The sequence below is a fragment of the Cucumis melo genome, chromosome 1, assembly GCF_025177605.1.
Source record: "Cucumis melo cultivar AY chromosome 1, USDA_Cmelo_AY_1.0, whole genome shotgun sequence".
Classification (NCBI taxonomy): domain Eukaryota; kingdom Viridiplantae; phylum Streptophyta; class Magnoliopsida; order Cucurbitales; family Cucurbitaceae; genus Cucumis; species Cucumis melo.
Window position 1 is genome coordinate 553,349 of NC_066857.1, and position 23,217 is coordinate 576,565.

The following is a 23,217-nucleotide window of genomic DNA, read 5'->3' on the forward strand; positions in this document are numbered from 1 at the left end:
CTTAGTGATTAGTGATTGCTTTGCCTTCTTAAGTTAAAAACTAAAAAGTACCCCCCCCCCTTTTTTTTTAATGAAAAGTTAAAATATTTTAATGATTTCGTTTGATTAAAACAAAAATGATAATGATTTTTAAGAAATTTTAAGTTCTATCATCGTCATGGTCCAATCTACTAAATTACAAGATGGTGTGATCGGTCTTTTAACGTATACATTCCAACTTGATAATACAGTATAGATGGAAGGTTGGTAGCTACTTAATTCATTTAAAAGATGAAAAAAGGGAAAGGCAGTGTGATTAGAGAGAGAAGGGAAGGAGGGTAAGGTGGGGGAGTTCCCTACAGCAATTAAAATGAAATAATAATGAAAGGTTAAGAATGGAGCCCTAAAAAGCTATGCAGATCCCATGTCTTTTATAACTTTAAAACATACATTGATTACTACTCTTAAATTAATATTCACATCATTAATTATTATTATATACCCACCGGAAATTAATTAGAATGTAATAATTAAAGTTAATTTCTTTTTTCTTTTTTTTTGTATTTCTTAATTGATAAATTAATAACTTTGAAATGATTGGGACTGTCATGCCTCAATTATTATATATATGTATGTATGTATATATGCAAAGTAGTGTTGGTGAATTTGCAAATGTGTCGGTCTCTTTTTCTTTTCAATATAATTTTGCTCTTTTAACTTTTCTTTTTGTTTTTAATTTTTCTTATTATGCGTAGTGGAGTGAATTTTTCTTTTAAAATAATGTGTTCTTTAAATGATGCATAAAAAATAGGATCGGAAGAAAAATATTGACAAAAAAATACGAAAGTTTGGACGAGGTTGTGTACTGCGTTCACAATGAGTAGCATGTGGACTCCACACATTTTTCATTTTTTCATTATTATATATATATATATATATATATATATATATTCAAATTTTCAAAAATATATTTTCTTGTTAAATATCTTTCCAAATTTTAAATTCCAAACTCTAATTTTCAATATATATATATATATATATATATATATATATATTAACAAAATATGTTATCAAAAAATATATTAAACAAATATTTGCAATCAATCGATATTAACAAAATGATATTCTTGTTGCCATAACTCTTTTTATTTTGATTCTAAAAGAAAATTAGATATTCTTCCCATACAATAAAATTAGACATTTTGATTCTAAAAAAAATTAAATATTATAATTTCCATACAATAGAATTATTCTTGTCATAACTTTTTTTCAATTTGATTTTAAAAAAATCAGATATTTTGTTAATATCAGTAGATTACAAATATTTTTTTAATATATTTTTTTCAATAGCATATCTTGTTAACATATTTTTTTTCCTCTACCCACATTAGTTTTATAAAACACATTATTTTAAGAAAAATTCAATTAAAACAATTACAGAAATGTTTTTTTTTAATAAAGCATTAATTCTAATTTTAATATTTCTAAAATATAAATAAAAAAAAAAAGAAATATTTAAAATATTTTTTTTTAAAAAAAAGATAGTGAAAGAAGAAATACATTACTAATAAGAAAAAATTAAAAAAAAAACTTAGGGAAGAGACACACCACAATAAATCCAAGAAAATAACTATATTTCTCAAACTAATTTTTCTTTTCAAAAGAACCCTAATTATACAATTATCCCTAATATTAAAGCCATAAATAACCTAAAAGAAACAAAATTAATGTGTAATAATAAGAAGAAGAAGAATAGGAGGAGGAAATGTGAGTGTGTTGGAAAAATTGGATGCGTTTAATTAGTTAATAAGATTGAGATATTTTGTGCGGCCGCTAAATGCGGAGTCCATATCTCTCAATCTCATTATATATACCTTTTTATATGTTGGTTTAGTTTCTTTTTAAGTTGTCAATATTTGGTCAAGTTATCTATTCAACAATGATTGCACTCCGGTTTTGTGTAGTTGTTCGGTGCCTTTGACATTTGTCTTACTTCTTCCTAATTTAGTCTCAAGATTCTTAGTTAAAGTTCAAAAACGATATTCAAGTGAATTAATTTCTTTATGATTTGTCATTTACAAATCCAAATTAAACCTTTTAGCTTCCTAACTTGTTCCACAACTTGGATTGGTACAAGGATTTAAATAAGCAACCATGCACATTCCTCATCATCCAAATGAAATGGTTAGGAACAAGTCAAGTCCTTTGTAGATCATGTAAATGTGTAGAAAGAATCCATATATATCCTACAAAGTACTTCCAGGATCCCCATCACCATTACGTCAACAATATTCAAATTTCACTGTTCTTTTAAGTATTTTATCTTTGTAATTATCTGATTTCAACCCATATTGGAAAATCAATATGTGCTTAGATAAGCAATCAACATCTAGAAAAAATTTAAATTTTGAAACAAGGAAGGGAATGAAAAGTTATTGAAAGTATAAACTTCTTAAAAGCATAAAAACAAAGAGGGAGATGGAGATAAAAAGGACAGGGAAGGTCAAATCGGTATTTTGAGAGTCAAAAAAGTAAATTTTGAAAAGTGAATTTCCGGTAGTACCCTCCTACCTTAAACTGCTCCCTCCATTCCGGTTTGTCCTTTTTTGACTTCTACCACAATTTCTTGCTAATTTTCCGCTTATTGATTCTTTTCTTTTTCTTTTTTCTCACTCTAATTTATTCTTTTCAAGAGATGTGTGTGAAATTTTTTAAAATTAATTTGAATACATAATATTTTGATAAAATTAGAGTAATTTTAATTTTGATAATAAAGTAATTGTTCATAACTTTTAGATTAAATTATACTAAGTATCATTAAATTGTGTACTTTGTGTTAAGAATATCTTTAAAATTTTAAAAATGTTGAGATGTTTTACGTAAAGAGTAACTTTAAACTTTTATTGAAATTGGAATATTATTACTTTCATTTACTTTTGTACTCCAAGTTGCCAATTTTTTAATTAATAATAAAGGTGTTTGAAATTACACAATATATATGTTTTTAAAATACATATTTAAAATTTTGGATGGGTAAATAAATAAGTGGGGTGGCAATTAATGACAATGACTTATTATCGAATATTATTTAAAAAATTGTTTGTTGGTGGCATGTTCAATATTAATAATAAAAAAAAAAACAAAATTAATTTTAGAAACCAAAATAACACATTCTTAGTTAGTAAAGTTTGATTCTAACAGTGATTTGGTTGTCAAATCAGAGATTATATTTGAAAGAAAATGCAATCAAAAAAATGTTCATCATCTCATGAATCAACATCATGCCATAATGGACATATCTTTAAATTTCACATTCATTTTCACGACCACTTTTTGTAGCTTATTTATTTTGTATTTCTATGTTTTATAGTTTTATAGTTTTAATTTCATAAAAATCTAATATTTCCATCTAATTAAGTGTTTATTGACCAAAAAGATTAATGGGTACATAACTAATTATTTTCTTTTTCCAATGGCACTACATTTTTTTTTTTTTTTTACTTTTAGCAAAGATTGGATATTTAATTTTATTTTTTGTAAGAAACAATATAGTAATGAAAAAATATTTTCCATGTGAAAAAATTAATTGTATAATTTAATATATATATATATAAAAAAGAAAAAGAAAAAATGATTTATTTAATGAATTATTGTCTTCAAATTCGTACCGGAAAAATAATAATAAATTTATAGAGAAAAACGCATGGTCACCTCACGCGTCACCTTGACCTTCGTGAATTCCACTCGTCTCCTACCTCACTCCCAAAGTCCTTCAAATTACAAATAGAAACTTCTCTTCTCCGTCCCATTTCCCATTTCTCTCTTCCCAACGCCATGAAATCCACCGCCAACGCCAAGCTCATCCTCCTCCACCCTTCCATCCACAAACAACCCCTCCCCACTTCCACCCCCGCTACCGGAGCACCCACTCTCTCCCCTCGCCGTTGGCTCTTCTCCTTCCTCACCTTCTTCACTCTCGCCTTCACTCTCACCCTCATTAACTCTACCTTCTCCACTTCCACCGCCTCCCGCCGCTCCCTTGCCGGACATGGTCCCAACGTCGCCGCCTCCACCGCCCTCCCACATTCCATTTCCTCTGCCCTCCTTCACTACGCCGCCGCCGACACTAACTCCACCAAACCCCACATGTCCACCGCCGAGCTTTCCTCCATTGCGGCCGCGCTCTCCCCTTGCGCTCCAGCTTGTAATTTCTTAATCTTCGGCTTAACCCACGAATCCCTCCTCTGGCGCGCCCTCAACCACGGCGGTGCCACCGTCTTCCTCGACGAAAACGAATTCCAGGTATCTAAATTCGAGCAATCGAACCCGGGAACAGAAGCGTACGATGTCCAATACACAACAAAAGTAAGCGAGATGAAAGAGCTTCTATTTCAGGCCAAATCACAAGTAGATAACGAATGTAAACCCGTTCAGAATCTCCTCTTCTCCGAATGCAAACTGGGCATCAACGATTTGCCTAACCACATTTACCAAGTCCCATGGGATGTGATTCTGGTGGATGGGCCTCGTGGGTACAATGCGGGATCGCCGGGAAGGATGTCGGCGATCTTCACGGCGGGAGTTTTGGCGAGAAGTAAATGTGGGAAACGGAATTCGAAAACCCATGTGTTCGTTCACGAAATGGGGCGGGAGGTTGAGAGGATTTACAGCGAGGAGTTTCTTTGCCGGGAAAATTTGGCGGAATCGGTGGATTCCTTGGGACATTTTGTGGTGGAGAAGGTAATCGAAAGAGCCGGCGGTAGATTCTGTAAGAATTCTTCTTCTGGTTCGTCGTAACCTTTTTGATTGTTTGATTATTACCATGTGGGTTTGTGATTATAGTTTTGTAAAATCTTAATAGTTTTGTCTTTTTCGTTAGTATCATACTGATGTGTGATGGATGTATTAAGTTTTAGGTAATCGGAATGTTCTTTTTCTTATGTATGTGTTTGGTTTCCGAGAAAGTGCGAGCAAAATGTATATATATATATATATATATATATATGAAAGCAAACAAATTCGTTGCTTTCTTTAACTGTTTATCACTTTTTTCTTGTCATCATTCAACAAAGAAATGAAAATTACTTTCTCTTCCGGTGGCATAAAATCGAGCGTGCCCACAATTATAGTAAACAAAAATTGAATAGATAGCCATGAGTTCCTTTTTAGGCTTAATCTCTTACTCCACATTGGTTTCATTGAAAAGATGAAATGAGAAAGAACAAAACTTTTGTTTATAATATTTTGATTATTAAAACGAAAACGAATTTCCGTCTTTTTTATTATTCAAAATTGAGTTAGTGAAAAGAAAAGAAAGGAGGAGGGGACAAAAGAGAAATTAGAAGGACAAGGAAGGGGGTTATGATAAGAAATTTGGGGATGGGGGTAGGTGTCGGTGATGGGAGGGAACAGTTTCTTCTTTTTAAAATAAATTCCGAACATCAAGAAAATTATTATATGTAACGCGATCGAAGTTCGGGAAAAGAGAACGCGCTTGGTGATATGTCGGGAAGTACACGTGGGAGTGTGTTATTGGTGGATGGAGAATTAAATTCACGTGGTGGTGATAATAGTTCGGAAATTTGAGAAGAAAAAGCGTACGGAGAAAGAGAGAGGTGTCGGTGACAGAATTATAAAAGAATCCGTTGTTAAGGGCATTCACGTTTTTATTTGAATCAACGGTTCACCTTCAACTGGACCGCTCTTTTAATTCTAATTTTACCTTTTCCTTTTTTTTTTAATTTTAAATGATACAGACATTTATTTTTAATAATGTATTTTTAAAAAATATTGTTAAAAATAATATATAAAGTAAGTTATCGACAAAAATAGACTAATTTTGGGCAAAATCGTATATATGATACTACTTTGAATTTCTGGGGTCCACGATTATACATCAGTAAAATTTTAAATTTTATCAATGATAGACATTGATAGACTTCTATTATTCTTTATTAATACGATTAATAGAAGTATATCGTTGTCTAAAATATGAAATTTTGTTATATTTTATAAATATTTTATTCAATTTTTCATCTTTGATAATTTTCCTTATAATATTGTCTTTTCTCTTTTTTTTTTTTTTTTTTTTTAAAGATGAAAATAATTTCATGGGAATAAATAGTTTAACTTATATTCAAATCAAAATTGTTTTTAAACACATGAAAATGAACGAAAATATTTACCAAACATAGTATAATTTTAAATTCCAACAATAATAGAAATCTTTGGATGTTTGTTATATTTATAAATATTTTTTTTGATTAATAGTAATAATAATTATAGTAAGATTAAAGAAGCTAAATTTATTCCATCCCTTCTCATTAAATAAATTATAAGCATGATTTTTATTAATAACAATTCCATCCAAAATCATATTTTGTTCCAATTTTTTTATTCTTAATTTTTAGATTTTTGGAAAGTATCTTTACCAAACCAACCTAACATATTCCATGAATCATTCTCTATCACTTCATTTTTTTTTTAAAACCAAAGTGGTTTGATTATATTCTCTAGAAAATTTAAAAAGGAAAACTTTATATTTGTTTAATTCTGGTTGTTAACACTTTTAAAAGTCCTATGCTAATTCTTCAACTTTATTTCAAAGTCCCTTAGCTATCAATATTATATTGGATTAGATTCTGATAAATTATTGCAATCTATTTTTAGATTCTCTCTTTAGTATATTTCTAGTTTCATCCATTATTATTATTATTGATTATAAGTTATGATAAGATATGGACTCTTCTATGGAAGAAAACTTTAGAAACTATATTGAAAAGAGAGTGTGCTTACAAATATGGAAATCAAAGCCCAAGCCCAAGCCCAAGCCCAACTTCATTCTCCATTTATCACGACTTTAAGCCATATATTGAAAAAAGAAAAAAAAACCAAAATGATAGACAAATCTTTCAACTCTCAATTTTTTGTCTAATAGAATTGACATATTTAAATTTAATAATTAGTAGATTTATTAGATTTCAACTTAGTGTTGAGCACATACGTGAACCTTTAAACAATATATAAAATGTTAAACATCTGTAGTTCATGATTATACAATAAAATCATAACATTGTATATAACAATAATTGTCAAGATCTTCGAACTAGATAATTTCACAAATTGAATTTAGTTAAAGAACAACATACCTTGATCTATGAATAATCTTCCTGAGAAATTGTGTTTGTCTCACTTGCCTTCCTTTAGGACTTAAGTTTCTTGATGGCAAGAATAAACTACCTAGAGAGGATCAATTCCATTTAGGACATTATCTTTTAACCTAATGGGTCTGATAAAATGATAGGCCCGAACGAAAGAGATAAAAAACATATAATGCAATTGGACTACGTTAATAATATTATTATATTTAAAATAAATCTAACATATTCTTGTTATATGATGTCATTTAAACCCTTTAATTTCATATTTAGTGAGTGACATCGTAAGTTTACCATCAATCAATTTTGACCTTTACTAATACTAAATATATAAAATAATGTCAAAACGACCTAAAAAGACTTTTGGTCAAAACACTACAAATAATTTTGACATTTTATTAAAGTTTCAAGAATGATATTTGGTGAAAGTTTAGACTTCTACGATGCATGTGATTGATACGTTGTGACGGTATCTAGATCTTAATTTCGCTTTCTAGTTAATAACTTTAAAAAAATAGTAACAATTTTGAAACCATTTCTCATAGTTTGTGGTCCATCTCATATTGAAGAAACATGGCATGGTTTTGCACATTAATTAATTTTAATTTCATCAAGTATATAGTTGTATGGACAAGACATTTAGCAATATATATATATATATATATATATATAATAAGATTGATGCATTTGACACAAAGAGGAGGGCATATTTATTTCAACCAAACTAATTAACTAGCTACTTTTGTCTACAACTCCCACATTCATTATATTTGGTGTCTACATCATTGATATATGTATCATCATTTATCAAAGACACTAAAACAAAAACATTGATGTTCAGCTACCTAATCCTTAAAATTAGCACAATGAATATTGAAACGGTCCATACTAATTTGAAAAGAGACTAGAATGAAATGATTGTTACTTAGAGAATGATGTTCATCTCGAGAGTTTTCATATAGATCTCGTAATTGTCAACATAGATGATGTAGTATCGTTTCAATCTTGAATCATAGCTCAATTGATCGAAGAATATCTCATTTGATGATCCCACGTAATGTTAGAAAAAAATAATTGTGGTTGGATATTGAAATGTAATGAGAAAAATAAATAAATAGTTATGAGTGTTAAAGTTAGCTATCAAACTTTATGAATGCTTGTTACAAAGCAGTGCATGTGGATGCATGTCCACACTTTATTACTCAGTTTTCACATGAAGATATACGAAAAGGTGATAGCAAAGTATATATAAGAGATTGAAAACAAAAATGTATTTAGTTTTCAAACAACTCTTTTAAAAAAAATCAAACTAAATTATAATTAAAGAAAAATGGGGTAAAAATAGGAGCCAAGCTTGTGAGTGTTATACATTATTGATTAGATTTCAATACAAATAAAAATCATCTATTGCATAATGCATACATACATTTTCACAATTACCAATCTCAATCTCAACCTCAAATCTCTTTATTTTCCATAGCATCTTGATGATGATGATGATGATGATATATATATATATATATATATATAAAACTATATGATTAATTTGTGGACCAAATAGCTAATAATAATAAACACACAGAAAAGAAGAGAAAAATAAACATCACATTGAATGCGAAATTTAATGTACTGGGGAAAGAGCTGCGTAAGTTCTCATCTCCGTCACTTTCCTGGCCGGCCGACGGAGTACGTCGGCGGGATCTTCATTCAAATACCAACTCCCTTTACAAGGAATGTACTTCATTGACTTCTCATCAGGACACAGCTCAACATGAGTGAAGAAATGAGTACATTCCTCTTCCGATCTCTGTTCCGGCAGACCCAAAATGCAGTTTCCTGAAACGTCTAGAACTTTCTTCGAGATCAAGCTCCGGCAGACGGGGCCGACTTGGGTGATGAAGTTGTTGCGGAGGGTCAAGTTTTGGATGTTTGGTAACTTGCACACACCCTCCGGCACGGCGCCATATAAGGTGTTGTCCGCGAAATTGAGAAGCTGTATTTTGGCTAAGCAAGCAAAGGAATATGGGATTGGGCCGGTAAGAGAGTTGTTACTTGCGTCGAACAGTATGGTGTTCTCTAAGAGACCGATCTCCATCGGTAAGCAGCCGGAGAGCTTGTTGTTGGAGAACAGGACTTCGATTAGGTTCTTCTTTGTTTTTCCGATTCCGATGCTTTTCGGGATGGGGCCGGTGAACTCGTTGCTTGTGAACGTTAGGTACCTTTTGGAAGAAAACAGATAATTACTAGTTTCCTTGGTTAATATTAAATGAATCTGCATATCATATTTCCTGATAATTATATTACACTTGATATGAATTGAAAATTGGAAGTGTGGAAGTATTTTTACTGTCTCTGATCTGTTATATATTAATTAAAAAGTGTAAATTATGTATATATATTTATATAGTAAGCCTCACATACCTAGCAGGGGTGTTGCCGAGGTTAGCCGGAATGTAGTGGTTAAACTTATTGTTATTAAGGAAGATAGCCGTGAGAATGTCCATATCAAACAGTTTCTCCGGCACTGGACCGGAGAAAGTGTTGAACCTTATATCCAAGAACGTGAGTTTTGTAGCGCCAAGGACTTGTTTTGGAAAGTCGCCGGAGAATTTGTTGTTGCTAAGGTCAAGCTCGTAGAAGAATCTGAGATCAGAGATGAGTTCAGGGATGGTGCCTGTGAAGTTGTTGGAGTTTGCATGGAAGTAAGCGATATCCGGCAGCTGGTCGATGAACCCATTTAGAGTCAGCTTAGAACCACTCCATCCGTAGCCGTTGAGGCTTACTCCCGACGCTGCTTTGGTATTCAAATCCGGTACTTTATCACACCCAATCCCTTCGTATTTGCAAACGTCTGGCCCTTTCCATGTCTTTAACTTTTTTTTCGGGTCAACCTCGACTCTTGGTAGGAACTTTTGTATTGTATTAAATGCAATTTTAAGTCGCGATGGCGGCCGCGGCCGAGGCGGAGGGGGTGGCGGTGGTGGCGGTGGCGGTGGAGGTGGTGGCGGAGGCGGTGGAGGCGGTGGAGGTGGAGGTGGTGGACGTGGGGGTGGTGGTGACGGTGTGGCACAGAAAGGTGGAGGAGGAGGAGGAGGATGTGGAGGCGGAGGTGGAGGAGGAATTGGAGGTGGAGGGGGAGGAGGAAGTATTGGAGGTGGAGGGGGAGGAGGAAGTGGAGGTGGAGGTGAAGGTGGAGGAGGTGGAGGAGAATGCCAAAAGTAGAAAAAGAAAGTGTCGGTATGTTTAACTTGAGGATCAGTAGAGGATGATGAGTGTAGGAGGGGGGTGGCGGTGGAGAAGAAAGTAAAGAGAGAGAGAATAGAAGAGAGAAATAGTAAGGCAAAAGGTGAGGGCTTGGCCATGTTTTCCTCTGCCCTTCCCATGCAAACTTTTATTTTCTCAAGACATCGTCGGTCCTAAAATGCCATCCAAATTATTATATAGAATAAACCATAATGAAAAATTAATTAATTATATATATAAAAAAAAAACAAAATTATATGTTGAAAAGTCAAATTTATGAACCATAAATGCATTATAGAACAATTCCATAAACTAATTTAATTTTCTACATTCAAACTTAACTCATCAAAACTCACCATCCAAATTTTCCACTACCTTATTATAAACTATTTATATATGTGATAACAAATGTCAAATTTTCTTATTTTTTTTTCTTAAATTAAGAGTACAAGAAATATCCAAAGTTGATACTGATAGGTCCATATTTTCAGAAAATTGGCATTTAATGCTTTTACCAACAAAGACAATCCATTTTCATGGTTTTCATTTCTGTTATAAAATTTCAATAACTATAAAAGTACATTTCCACTATTTATTTTCCATTGGGATATATTTGAGTGTAAGTATATAAGTCCTACTAAAGTTTGACCAAAATTAATGTGCAGATTCATTCATAGATAAAAGTTGAATCTTTCTCATTCCAAACAACTTTTCTTTTTCAATCCAAAGGGAGTGTAAATTTGTTTGTGATTTTCCAATTTGAGAATGTAAGTATGAATGTCAACTTTGATCTACCCATCATTGGGCTTGGAGGAAAGCCATTATAATACTTTCATTTGAAGCTCCAACGATTTCTAGAAGTGGAGTTAAAAAGAAGTCAAGGTTCTAATACTCAATCGTAAATCTTAAATCATCGTTTCTTAATATCATAAATCTATGTATCGACTTTTAATACTTAATCCAAATGAACTAACATAATTAAATTTACATGTCTCTCTATGATGTTAGATATTGATAGTACTTAGATTGTTGTAGTTTATTATAGGTAAATATAAATAGATGATGATATTTTATCATATGTATGGAAGTTTTTATTATTTAAAAGCAAGATGGATTTTGGATTGTTATCACTCTTTTATCTTTTAGATATTTTCATTGAAATAGAATAGACCATACATTTTTATCCACTCTCATATGATTTTTAAAATATTTCGAGATAGTCGAAAAAGATTTTAAAATCTAAAATTATAAGTTGAATATGATGCATTCATATGAAAACATTAAAACATAATTATTTGATAGTCCGACTCTTCTTCAAGAGGTTATTGTAAAATTCAAAAGACCTCAAATCGACATCGAAAACTATATTGATATTCCACACCCACAAATTACAATAAATATATAATAGTTATGATATATTGGAGATAATTTTGGAGATAATTTCAATATTATGTTAAGTTATTGAGTGGATTCATGAAAGAAATAGGTATGTTGAATCTTCAAACACAAATAGACAATCATATATAGGATTAAGTGGATATGTTTTTTTTTCAACCCTTTAAAGAATTAGAAAAAGAAAAAAGAAACCTAAAAGAAAGGAATTTAAGATGGATTACTCCAATACAAAACAAGTAGTAACAAAAATTATTAACTTTGCCAAAGTGCTTTTGTCACTAAGCGATGCCATTGCCATGTGCAAATGCATGCAAGTTGACTCCCCCATCCTTTTGGTGTTCTTTGACATGACATCCTAATTATTCAACACTTCAAAACAAAAACACAACAAATAATTTCTACCTTAAATCTTACCAAATAACTAACCCTTTCTTAATATATACGATTCAATCATGAGAAAGAGTTGGAGCATTTTACTTAGTACACAAATCTTAATCTTAGGAATTGATAATACAGCTTCATATTGCAAACTTTAATGATACTAATAGACATAAAATCAATTAGGAATAAGAGCGGCATAAGTTCTCATCTCCGTCAGCTTCCTCGGTGGTGGTGGATGGGGCCGGTAATCCGTAGCCTTACAAGGAATGATCTTCATGGACTTGTCATCAGGACAAGAATGAGGTTTGCTAAAGAAGTACGTACATTCCTTCTCCGGCCTCTGTTTCGGCAGACCCAAAATGCAGTTTCCAGAAACGTCTAGGACGTCCTTCCAGATCAAGCTCCGGCAGATGGGGCCGACTTGGGTAAAGAAATTGTTGCGAAGGTTGAATCTCTGGAGGTTGGGTAATTTACAGACGTCCTCAGGCACGGCGCCGTATAAGTTGTTGTCGGAGAAATTGAGAATCTGCATTTTGGTTAAGCAGCAAAAGGAGTATGGGATTGGGCCGGTGAGGGAGTTTTTGCTTGCGTTGAAGAGAACGGTGTTCTCTAAGAGACCGATCTCCATGGGTAAGCAGCCGGAAAGCTTGTTGTCGGAGAACAGAACTTCGATTAGGTTCTTCTTTGTTTTTCCGATTCCGATGCTTTTTGGGATTGGGCCGGTGAACTCGTTGCTCGTGAACGTTAGGTACCTACGCAAAATGACTCATTAATCATGGAAATCATTTTAAACCTAAATGCTACTCAGAATATCTACTCAATAAAGTTGTTGTTTTTGTAATTCCCCTAAATATTAGGTTTGAGAAGGAAAAAGTAAAAAGTTCGAGGAAATGTGGTACCGAGCAGGGGTGTTGCCGAGGTTGGCAGGAATGTCCTGATTAAACTTATTGTTGTTGAGAAAGATGGCGGTGATAATATCCATGTCAAACAACTCTGATCGAATCGGACCGTAATATTGATTGAACCGGATGTCCAAGAAGGTCAGATTAACGGCGCCCAGTACTTCACTCGGGAACGGCCCTGTAAAGTTGTTATTGCTAAGATCGAGCTCGTAAAAGAAGTTGACGGTGGAGATGAGTTTGGGGATGGTGGAGAAGAAGAAGTTTGAATTCGCATGGAAGAATGTGAGATCCGGCAGCTTTTCCACCAGCCCATCCAGGCTCAATCTTCGGCCACTGAAATTGAAATTGTTGAAGCTAAGGCCCGAAACCCCTCTCTGTTTTCCGTAATTGGGAACTACTTCACAACTGAATCCTGTGTAATTACAAACGTTTGTCCCAACCCATGTTTTCTTAATCTGCAATGGGTCATTCTCGATTCTACTTTTGTAGTTTTTTATCACATAATACGCAATTTTAATTCTCTCGCTCTCAAATCGCAGCGCCGGGGGTTTCTTTGGAGGATTTTTTGGGGAGGTCGGTGGTGGTTGCTTTTTTGGCGGCTTTGGCAGCGGTGGAGGAGGAGGAGGAGGTGGTGGTGGTGGTGGTGGTGGAGGAGGAGGAGTGTTGCAATCAGGGGATTCCGACGGCGGAGGGGTCTTTCCATTGCCGCCAATGCCGATGCCGATACCGATATCGAGAGCGACAGCAGCAAATGTGGAGAAGAGGAGGAGATTAAAGATGGATAAAATTGCAAAGGCAGAGGTTGTGGCCATTTTCATTCATGGGCCGTTATGCAAATATGTGTTTGTGTGTACAATTATTATATTATATGAACATGGAAACTATATAGAAAGAAAAAGAAGGAAGAAGACAGAAGACTATTTTGAAAAGTCAAATTGAAAGGAAAATTTGTGATTCAGTATTTATATATAGATATGATGTATAAGAGAATAGGACAAGTTTAGTTTGGTTGTATATTATTCCACTTTTTTTGGTGGGGTTTATTAGTTTTTGATCTATATCTTGATTGGTTCTCTAAAGTGTAAGGGGTTGGATGTGAGTATCTTGATTGGTTCTCTAATTTTTTGGTACATGCATTTTGAGCTAAGAATTTTTGTTAGATGGTGAAATTTCTTTATGATTGTTAGTGGTAATTTTTGGGTAGAAGTGACTAAAAAGAGAAAGTCAAGAAAACCATAATAATTTGACAAAAACTTGGGCTGATGGAATGAAATGGCCTTGACCTCGACTAAGAATGAGGTTGAGGTGGACCCTCTTCGTTTGATAAATGAAGTGCACCATGACATATTCGAGGGAAGAAGATAGTTTTAGTTACAATTCTAAACTAACCTCTTTGGCTTCGAGCCTCAAAATTTTAAGAATGATGCATGGCAGATGCATGTCTTGATCCATTTAGTTCGGAAGATAATCGAAACTCAGATAAGAATACTCAAAATTAGATTCTATAACAAATACATCATCACTACCCTCTATGAAAGTACATAAGTTCATTCTAATATTCAAATTATCTACTTGCTACACATATATGCTTTCTATGCAACAAGCCGCACTTGCAGGTCACATTCTTTCCCAAATTACAAATTTATCGTTGCCAAGTGTGTTTTCTTTAGTCCAAATTTTGACATCAACGAAAGTAATGCTTGACTGATTGCTAGATTACATTATTTTTCTTTTGAAGTTTTGTCCAACTTGATCAACCAAAATTTATCAAATGATTTTTTGTTTTCCACCCTAATTTCATAGTATTAGGGTAGCAACGGATGGATCCACAAAGAACCAATCAAATTTTCTTTAAGATTTATAACTAGTCTTTGGCATCATAACTCAATGAGATGATGAATATCGTTAAGTTCAAGTGCTTCTGGATTACTCCATGTGGTTGCATCCCGTTGCACACAATGGAATTCTTTCGAATGTTTATACGGATCCTCACCTGAACAACCATGAAAAACAAGAAGTAACTAAATTAAACCTATTTTTAACTCAAATGAGATTATAGACTCGAGATATAGGACACATAGGGGCTCTTGAGTTGTATCAAGGGCGGCTAGCTCCCTCAAGGTGTGCTCTCGCATGGTTGGTCTCCCATTTCATTCTTTTTGGCGACTTCCTCTCTTGCCACTAATAAACCTCTTTCATTTCAATTCTATCTTAGGTTCGGGTTCAAGTGTGTGGCCTCAACACTAACTTGCTCAATTTATGCAGCTCACGCTCTTACTTCTTTCATTTTTTCTCTCTACTTCAATCTACAAACTAACACTTCCCTATTTTCTCTATTTTTTTCTTTTTTGATTCCTCGTTAACCATTTGAGTTTAATTTGTTTATCTCATACAAAAAAAAATTGAATAACGAAAAGCACCCGAGGGATCTCAAGATTTAAATATTTTGTTTTAAAAAATTAAATACATAAGATTGTAGTTTATGGAGTGATCATGATTATGTCGAAGGTTAAAAAGAATGAATGAAAATGAATTACAATATTACATTACTAATTGACTATATATATATATTTAAGATGTTGAAGTAAGACATATGAGTGTATCAATCCTATACTATAATCTAATGTCAATAGACCTTAGTAAAATCACATTTTATCATCTCTAACTAATCTATACTTATTTCTTCAAAATCTAAAATAACATTTAATTTCTAACTAATGTGAATAAAAGGAAAACCTTTTTTTTTAAAAAAAAAAAAAAAAGTCACATTTTATCTCTATCTAATATCTATTTCAAGTGGAGATTTTTTTTTTAATAACTTCATCTTTAAGTAATACCTTAAATTATAAATAATAATTCTAACTATCTCAAACCCTCACTTAAATGATGGTTTTTTACCCTAAAGTTTTGAGTTTTTTTTTTAGTAATATAGTTTTTAAAATTCATATATTTATATACCTTTCAATGTTTACTAATTACAAAACTTAACGACGTTGGATATAATAATTTTCATGTGAAAATTGGTATCCCTAATTCCAATTCTCCAATTAGAAACCCAAAATAATGTCTCATTGAACCGAAGTTAGGATATCCTTTGTTTGGTATAATTTATTGTGCCCTTTTTTGTTACCCCATTCCTCACGTCTTATCCCATCCATCCTTCATTTGTTTTTGGCACTTCCCTTAATTTGGTACCTATCATCTTTTCTTCTAAATAAAAAAAAATCATCTCAATTATTGCATTACATCTCTATTTAATTTCTGGTCTAAGTCAAAATGAGCATAATTCGACTACTTATGTCAAGGAATTTGCATTCCGTTCAACTTCAAACCGTTTTTACATTGGTATAAAACGAAGTCATATTAAAAATATCGAAAATTTATATTTAATAGCGCAATAGGTATAGAAAAGTAGGACGTAAATTCCAATTACGAACGTTGCGTGTTCAATAAAATATAAGAAATATGTATAAAGGAGGAGAATAATGTGTTATATATTTATAGGAATTTATTTATTTTTCTTTCTTCTTGAATTTGTTACCTAAGCAATATGAGACTAAACTTTTTCTCCAACCCAAATTATGCAAAAAGGTAAAGGAGAATGACGTATTTATTTATACCCTTTTTTCTTCAACTACGTAACCTATGCAATGTGTGACAAAGGGACTATTATCCCATCTCTCTCTTTTTTTTAATCTAAAATTAACTCGTTTTATTAAATTCAAACATATTTTGAGTAATATAACTTTTGTTTAAAAAGAAAAATATAAATGAAAGAGTATTCAAACGAATATGAAACTATGAGAGGACAAAAATATCACTATTCCTACTCGTTTAGGTTAGAGCCATGTAGGATTTTGTTTCCAACCTTTATTATAACTCCGATCCTTTGTTTGACAATCAATTTGCTTTATAAATAATTCTATGGTCAAATCCTTATTTGGCCTTTGGTTCTAATTTAAAATTTTAAGAAAAAAAAATGTATAAATCAAGGTGGTTACGATTACACTCTTTAAACTTTCTATTTGATCGATTCTCTTATATTTTGATTATAATCGAATGTTTTAAAATGAATAGACGAAAATAAAGATTATCTTTTATTTGTTTTTTTTTTCTTACTTCTTTTCTTTCTCCATTCACCATCCCTCCATATTTCTTCTTCTTCTTCTTCCTCTCCCCCTTTTCTAAGAAACTTGGTTGGTTTTGGTCCATTTCAAACATAAACTCATACTTCGGAGGTGGTTTATGCAATTTTTCCAAATTTGTATTTGGTTGTGAAATATGAAAATACAATAATATATTTCGAACCGGAAAACAAAATTCAAAAACAAAGAAAACAACAGATTATCATCGTTTTTGAAAATTTACTATTTCTAAAGTTATTTTTGAAAATAATTTTAAAATTAAGTATACCTAACACATTTTAATTGTTTTTTCTTTTTCCTTTATGTTCTTAAAAATATAGAAACGAAAACAAAATTACAAATGACAAATCAAACGAGACTTAAAATCAATAGCAAATCAAAAGATTTTGTTATCATTCTATGTAAAATATGATTGGTACCTAACTATGAATCTAATATTGTGTATACGTCTCTTTTTAAATTCATATACCATTCCTAAACTTACTACCTAACTTCTATTATTTGAGTTAATTACTTCAAGGTATATCCAACACGATCATCGTTTATGAATATTTGGTTTCATTCTATCTAATTTATTATTATTTTTTTCAAAAACGAATCTAGTATCATATTTTGTTAATTATCTATTTGTTTCTTTAATTAATAATTTAACAAAATATCAAATAGATTTTGATTTGGAACTCCAAAACCTAACATATCCATACTTGCGTTTTCCAAACTCAATTAAAACAAAATAAAAACTTGGATCCATTAACATCAAAAAGTAACAGAAAAATTCTCTTTTAAAAAAATCACTAATTTCAATAAATTAAAAAGAAAAAAAAAATCTTAGTCAAAGCATATTATGAGTAATTGGACGAATCTAAAAAAGTAGACTAATTCCAATGAAAGTTTGGTTATACTCTTTCTTTATCCATTCTAATGGTGATCATGGACACATAAAATTTGGATGCAAAGAAACATACACACACTTATCAAAATAACAATAAGATTGGATTTTTTGTGTTAAAAGAAAAATTTAAAATGATACTTAAAAATGAAAATAGATTTTAAAGTTAGTAATTAACAGTTCATTTAATAAATTTCATCCCAAATTTAGAGATTACTGGATGAAGAATAGATGGTGAGAGCTTTTTTGTTTTTCTTTTTTTGTTATGTCTCTTGATCACTCCTCATTTAAAGCAATTATCTCTTTTGGGACTAATCAACAACTAACTAAATTAAATTATAATCCATCAATTATTTGGTCTTTTTTATTTTTGTAATTTAATTTCATCTTTTGTTTTTGTATTTGGCCAAAAATTTAAATTTAGAATCTTTATGGAGAGCCCACACAGCAACGGCGGAAAGATGGAGTTTTTCAAACGGATTCGAAATAGCAAATATTCTCTGTAATTTGTGGACTTCTTTTTCCCAAATCCCATTTCTTCTTCTCCACTTCCCTATTTAAATTCTCCAATCCCCCCTTCACTTTTTCCTTCATACCCATTTCTTCTTCTCTCCCAAATCCCACAAAACATGGCGATTTCTTCACCCATTTTCTTCGCTTTTCTTGCCCTTTTCCTCTGTCTTTCCCCTTTTTCATCCGCTTCCCATTCATCCACCTTCTCCATCATTGATGAAAACGCTAAACACCACTTGGGTATCCCTGAAATTCCCCATTCCGATGCCCATCAACGTACCGACGAGGAAGTTGCCGCTTTGTACGAGTCCTGGTTGGTCCATCATGGAAAAGCCTACAATGCTCTTGGTGAGAAGGAGAGACGGTTTGAGATTTTTAAGGATAATCTCATGTTTATTGATGAACATAACCGGGAATCGCGGACGTATAAAGTTGGATTAACCCGTTTTGCTGATCTTACCAATGAGGAATATCGGGCAAGGTTTTTGGGTGGCCGATTCTCCCGGAAGCCTAGCTTATCCGCCGCCAAGAGCGGAAGGTACGCGGCGGCGCTCGGTGATGATCTTCCGGATGATGTCGATTGGAGAAAAAAGGGCGCTGTTGCTAATGTTAAAGATCAAGGACAGTGTGGTGAGTTTTCTTTTTATTTTTTTTTCTCCTTTTTTTTTTAAACTTTTTATTTTTTTTGTTGAATTGATCCCATGAGAATGATGCTTGGATTTTGTGTTTTCTTTTCGTTTTCTCATTTGGTCTTTGATATTTTGACTATTGTGTTTGGGTCGTTGCTGATTTTCCCAGGAAATTTGTTATGAGATCCATATTTATAGGTAACATTTCTCACAAATAGATTCATTAGATATTTGTCAATACTCAACCTTGATCGTAACTTGTATGTGTTATAATTAGCTTCGCTTCATCTCTGATGATTTGTTGATGGCCATCGATAACATCAGAAAACGTATTAGAAACTTTCCGCTCAAAACTTGTTTTCCAAGTAACCTTTTATCTCGAAGGATTGTTTTAGTAATGGCTTTTGATGGATGGCGATTGACGTAATTGGGTTATTTTTGGAATGAAGGGAGCTGTTGGGCTTTCTCAACAGTTGCTGCAGTGGAAGGAATAAACCAAATTGTCACTGGCGAATTGATCTCTCTGTCAGAGCAGGAACTTGTGGATTGTGACAAATCATTTAACATGGGTTGCAATGGTGGTCTTATGGACTATGCTTTCCAGTTCATCATTGACAATGGTGGAATTGACACCGACGAAGATTACCCTTACAAGGGACGAGATGGCGCTTGCGATCCCAATCGGGTTTGTCCCCAATCAACTTCACTTGATTCATTTATCTTACCATTTATCGTAATTTGACTGGTTTTTAATGTTTTGTCCAAAGAAAAATGCCAAGGTTGTAACCATAGATGGATATGAAGATGTTCCTGAGAATGATGAGAGCTCCTTGAAAAAGGCTGTAGCAAATCAACCAGTTAGTGTTGCAATTGAAGCTGGTGGCAGAGCCTTCCAACTTTACCAATCGGTAATCTCTTCAACTTTGAGCAATTTCCTGAATGTTGTTTCACAAAGCTAAGGTTTTGACTTCTCTGGCTTTCTAATGGTGGTATCTGTTTTGGAAGCTTATTCGAACATATTTTGTTGTGTGTTAATTCATCATTCTGGTTTGGGAATCAATATTCGAGTTTAATCTGTTGTGTTTGCGTGTCTTAATGACAAAGATAATCTGTATTGATCCACCATTTAGGCATGGGAAATGTTAGCTATTTCAAACACTTTGTCCTTATGCATCATATAAGGTGTTTTGTGTGTTTTAAATACAATATGTGCTTATGCATCAATTCAGGGTGTCTTCACTGGCCGTTGCGGAACCAATCTAGATCATGGTGTTGTTGCTGTTGGATATGGAACCGACAACGGTACAGATTATTGGATTGTGAGGAATTCATGGGGTAAAGACTGGGGAGAGAATGGTTATATCAGGTTGGAGAGAAATGTGGCCAACAGTACCACAGGCAAGTGTGGTATTGCAGTAGAGCCTTCATACCCCATCAAATCCGGATCAAACCCTCCAAAACCTTCTGCTTCTCCCCCATCTCCTGTCAACCCTCCAACTGAATGCGACGAATACTTCTCGTGCGATGAAGGAAGTACCTGCTGCTGTATCTATCAGTATGGAAGCACCTGCTTTGCTTGGGGATGCTGCCCCCTCGAGTCCGCAACCTGCTGTGATGACCATTACAGTTGCTGCCCACATGAATATCCCGTTTGTGACCTTGAGGCAGGAACTTGCCGAGCGGTACGTCACATCACATAGTTTTCTAACCAATGCTCATTCTTCAACGAGTTCTTTGTCATTCAAGTTCATGTTTGATATAATCTAATCATTGTAAATGGATGAAACACAGAGCAAAGACAGCTTGATGGGCGTCAATCTGCTGAAGCGCCTTCCTGCAAATCAGACAAAGCGGATTCAAAAGCTTGGGAAGTTGTTCGTTGGTGCTTGAGAGGTTTGGCAATGGTGGTCGGTGTCGTCAGTGAAATAATCGACCATTTGAACACAGGTCCATAGTATAGAAAAGTTATTAAGAAGTGGAAAAAGGTTGATGTCCCCATTTATTGATCTTTGATATTGTGGGGCTTATTATTTTCCTTTAAAGTATTGAACTTTGATTATGATATATTATTCCCATTGCTCTTTCAAGTATTGATGGTGGCTTTGTATATAAAGTTTCCTCTGCTGAAAATTTGTAGCAAACTTCCATCTCATGTGCTTTGAAGATAAATTGTGTATATTTATATTCATCAATTCTTAGTAGGTCTTGGATGATGTGGTGGATCTCTTTTGAAATTTTAAAAACTTATAAAAGAAATTATTGTTTTTTTCTTTTAAACTTTATTATTTAATATTATTTTAAATTTCTTTACATTTAAATTTAAATCAAATAAAAAATAAAACAAACAAGCAAGAAAAAAAGGTTTTTCTTCCTTCCATAGTTTCACTTGAATTTTGAAATTTTACTTATAACATTATAACAAAAAAAAAAAAAATGTTAACTTGAACATGTTTGATTCTAATTTTTTATGATTCTAAAAAAAGAATTTGAAAAAGATATGTTCAATTACCACCGAGTTATATTGAATTTCACTTTCATCACTAAACTCCATCGCGCTATCGTTCATAAATGAATAGCAATCAAACTTATCAAAGTTAATATATCTATTGCCCTCTCTTTCAATAAGACATTAGATAAATTTCAATTAAACAATTACTAGAAGTTCGAATAGCATTTGAGAGCATCACATGCTAAAATGAGAATTGCTTAAACAATCCAAGAAACCATCCATAACAAAATCAAAACTCTTTGAGAACTAAGAAATTCAACAACTCATGTGGTACGATACAAATATTGACGGTTCATAATGCTATCTAAAATACAAAGAAAAAGATTAAAGAAGGAATTGAAAGAGTAGCAAGGTGAGGTCTTAACTCATGTACACGAGCTCTCATAATATCCTTCAAACAATCACCTCGATTGTCAAATCCTCCAAAGCTCTTGGTTGTCGCTTATGTCTAGAATCTGTCCCTGTGTAGACCCTAACTCATTTTCCTACTCTTGTGTTTTAGCACTAAGTTTGGCATTGCACAACACCACAATGTTTCATAGGTGTCTATTCATGGATGTGTAGATAGAAAAGCTTTCTAATTATAATAAGTTTGTTGGGAAGTAGACTATAACAACTGATGTTTACAGTACAAATTGTTGTGAAATAGCAAGGTTGCTATGACTGCTGCAATAAAGGGGAAAAAAGATATCTTTGTAGATGAAAAACTGTTGAATGATAACAAATCATTGGAATCATATATCACACTACAACGTTTATAAGGTGGTCTGATTATTTTTTTTAATCAATCCAAATTAGAAGGGCTATATATTTGATTGTTGCTATATTATTTAAAGACCTATTGCCATTGAAATCATAATTGCAACAGCTACAAAATTGTTGCACATGAAACAACAGTTGTTAGAATAATGCCATATTTTGATGTAATTAAGTACCTATTGAAGCAAATTTTGAAGCCAATTCCAACGTTGATAAAACTGTTGCAATAGACACTCTTAATACATTCTCTACTAACGGTTTGTTAATTGTTGCGACATATCACTCGATGCTTTAAAACTACTGCAGTTGCTCCACAAAATCGCCACAAATAGACCATTAATCTTGTAGGGTTCATTGTAAACAAAGTATTTGCATTCACTCAATTTCATTGAAAAGAAAGAATCTGTTAAAATAAGTTGCCCTACTATGATTGTTATATGACCTAACCTTCAAGTATACGTAGAGGTAAAGATTGCTAAGTTAGTTTCCCAAACTAATATTGGTGTTAATACAATGATACCCTATTCTTGTTGAAATGTACGATATGATCACTTGACTTTTGTAGAATGCAACTTGGCTATGTATTTGCCTAATGAGTCGGCTAAAATGTATTATAGAATACTACAATTTTCACCATAAAGCATAAGATGAATGCATTAACAATATTCAATAACATTCTTTGAAACTTTGGAAGTAGAGGAAGTATAATGGAGAGA

The 23,217-nt window shown here is 32.7% G+C and overlaps 4 protein-coding genes across 4 annotated transcripts; 2 read left to right on the forward strand and 2 right to left on the reverse strand.

The window, feature by feature from the left end:
* The first annotated feature begins 3,702 nt into the window (after positions 1-3,702).
* Positions 3,703-5,024, forward strand: LOC103495257 (protein IRX15-LIKE-like). Its single transcript, XM_008456752.3, has one exon. It carries the CDS (start codon positions 3,814-3,816, stop codon positions 4,774-4,776), a length of 963 nt encoding a protein of 320 aa, XP_008454974.1. The 5' UTR covers positions 3,703-3,813; the 3' UTR covers positions 4,777-5,024.
* Positions 5,025-8,480: 3,456 nt separating this feature from the next.
* LOC103495256 (uncharacterized protein At4g06744-like) lies at positions 8,481-10,557 on the reverse strand. The gene is made up of 2 exons (XM_017046203.2): positions 9,558-10,557; positions 8,481-9,355 (listed from the first exon to the last, which is right to left on the reverse strand). The coding sequence occupies exons 1-2, from the start codon at positions 10,517-10,519 to the stop codon at positions 8,758-8,760; spliced, it is 1,560 nt and encodes a 519-aa protein (XP_016901692.2). The 5' UTR covers positions 10,520-10,557; the 3' UTR covers positions 8,481-8,757.
* A 1,627-nt stretch (positions 10,558-12,184) lies between these two features.
* LOC103495255 (uncharacterized protein At4g06744-like) lies at positions 12,185-13,983 on the reverse strand. Its single transcript, XM_008456750.3, has 2 exons — positions 13,055-13,983; positions 12,185-12,907 (listed from the first exon to the last, which is right to left on the reverse strand). The coding sequence occupies exons 1-2, from the start codon at positions 13,873-13,875 to the stop codon at positions 12,331-12,333; spliced, it is 1,398 nt and encodes a 465-aa protein (XP_008454972.2). The 5' UTR covers positions 13,876-13,983; the 3' UTR covers positions 12,185-12,330.
* A 4,516-nt stretch (positions 13,984-18,499) lies between these two features.
* LOC103495259 (low-temperature-induced cysteine proteinase-like) lies at positions 18,500-21,425 on the forward strand. Its single transcript, XM_008456754.3, has 5 exons — positions 18,500-19,234; positions 19,683-19,918; positions 20,001-20,141; positions 20,463-20,915; positions 21,025-21,425. The coding sequence occupies exons 1-5, from the start codon at positions 18,721-18,723 to the stop codon at positions 21,121-21,123; spliced, it is 1,443 nt and encodes a 480-aa protein (XP_008454976.1). The 5' UTR covers positions 18,500-18,720; the 3' UTR covers positions 21,124-21,425.
* The last annotated feature ends 1,792 nt before the right edge of the window (positions 21,426-23,217 follow it).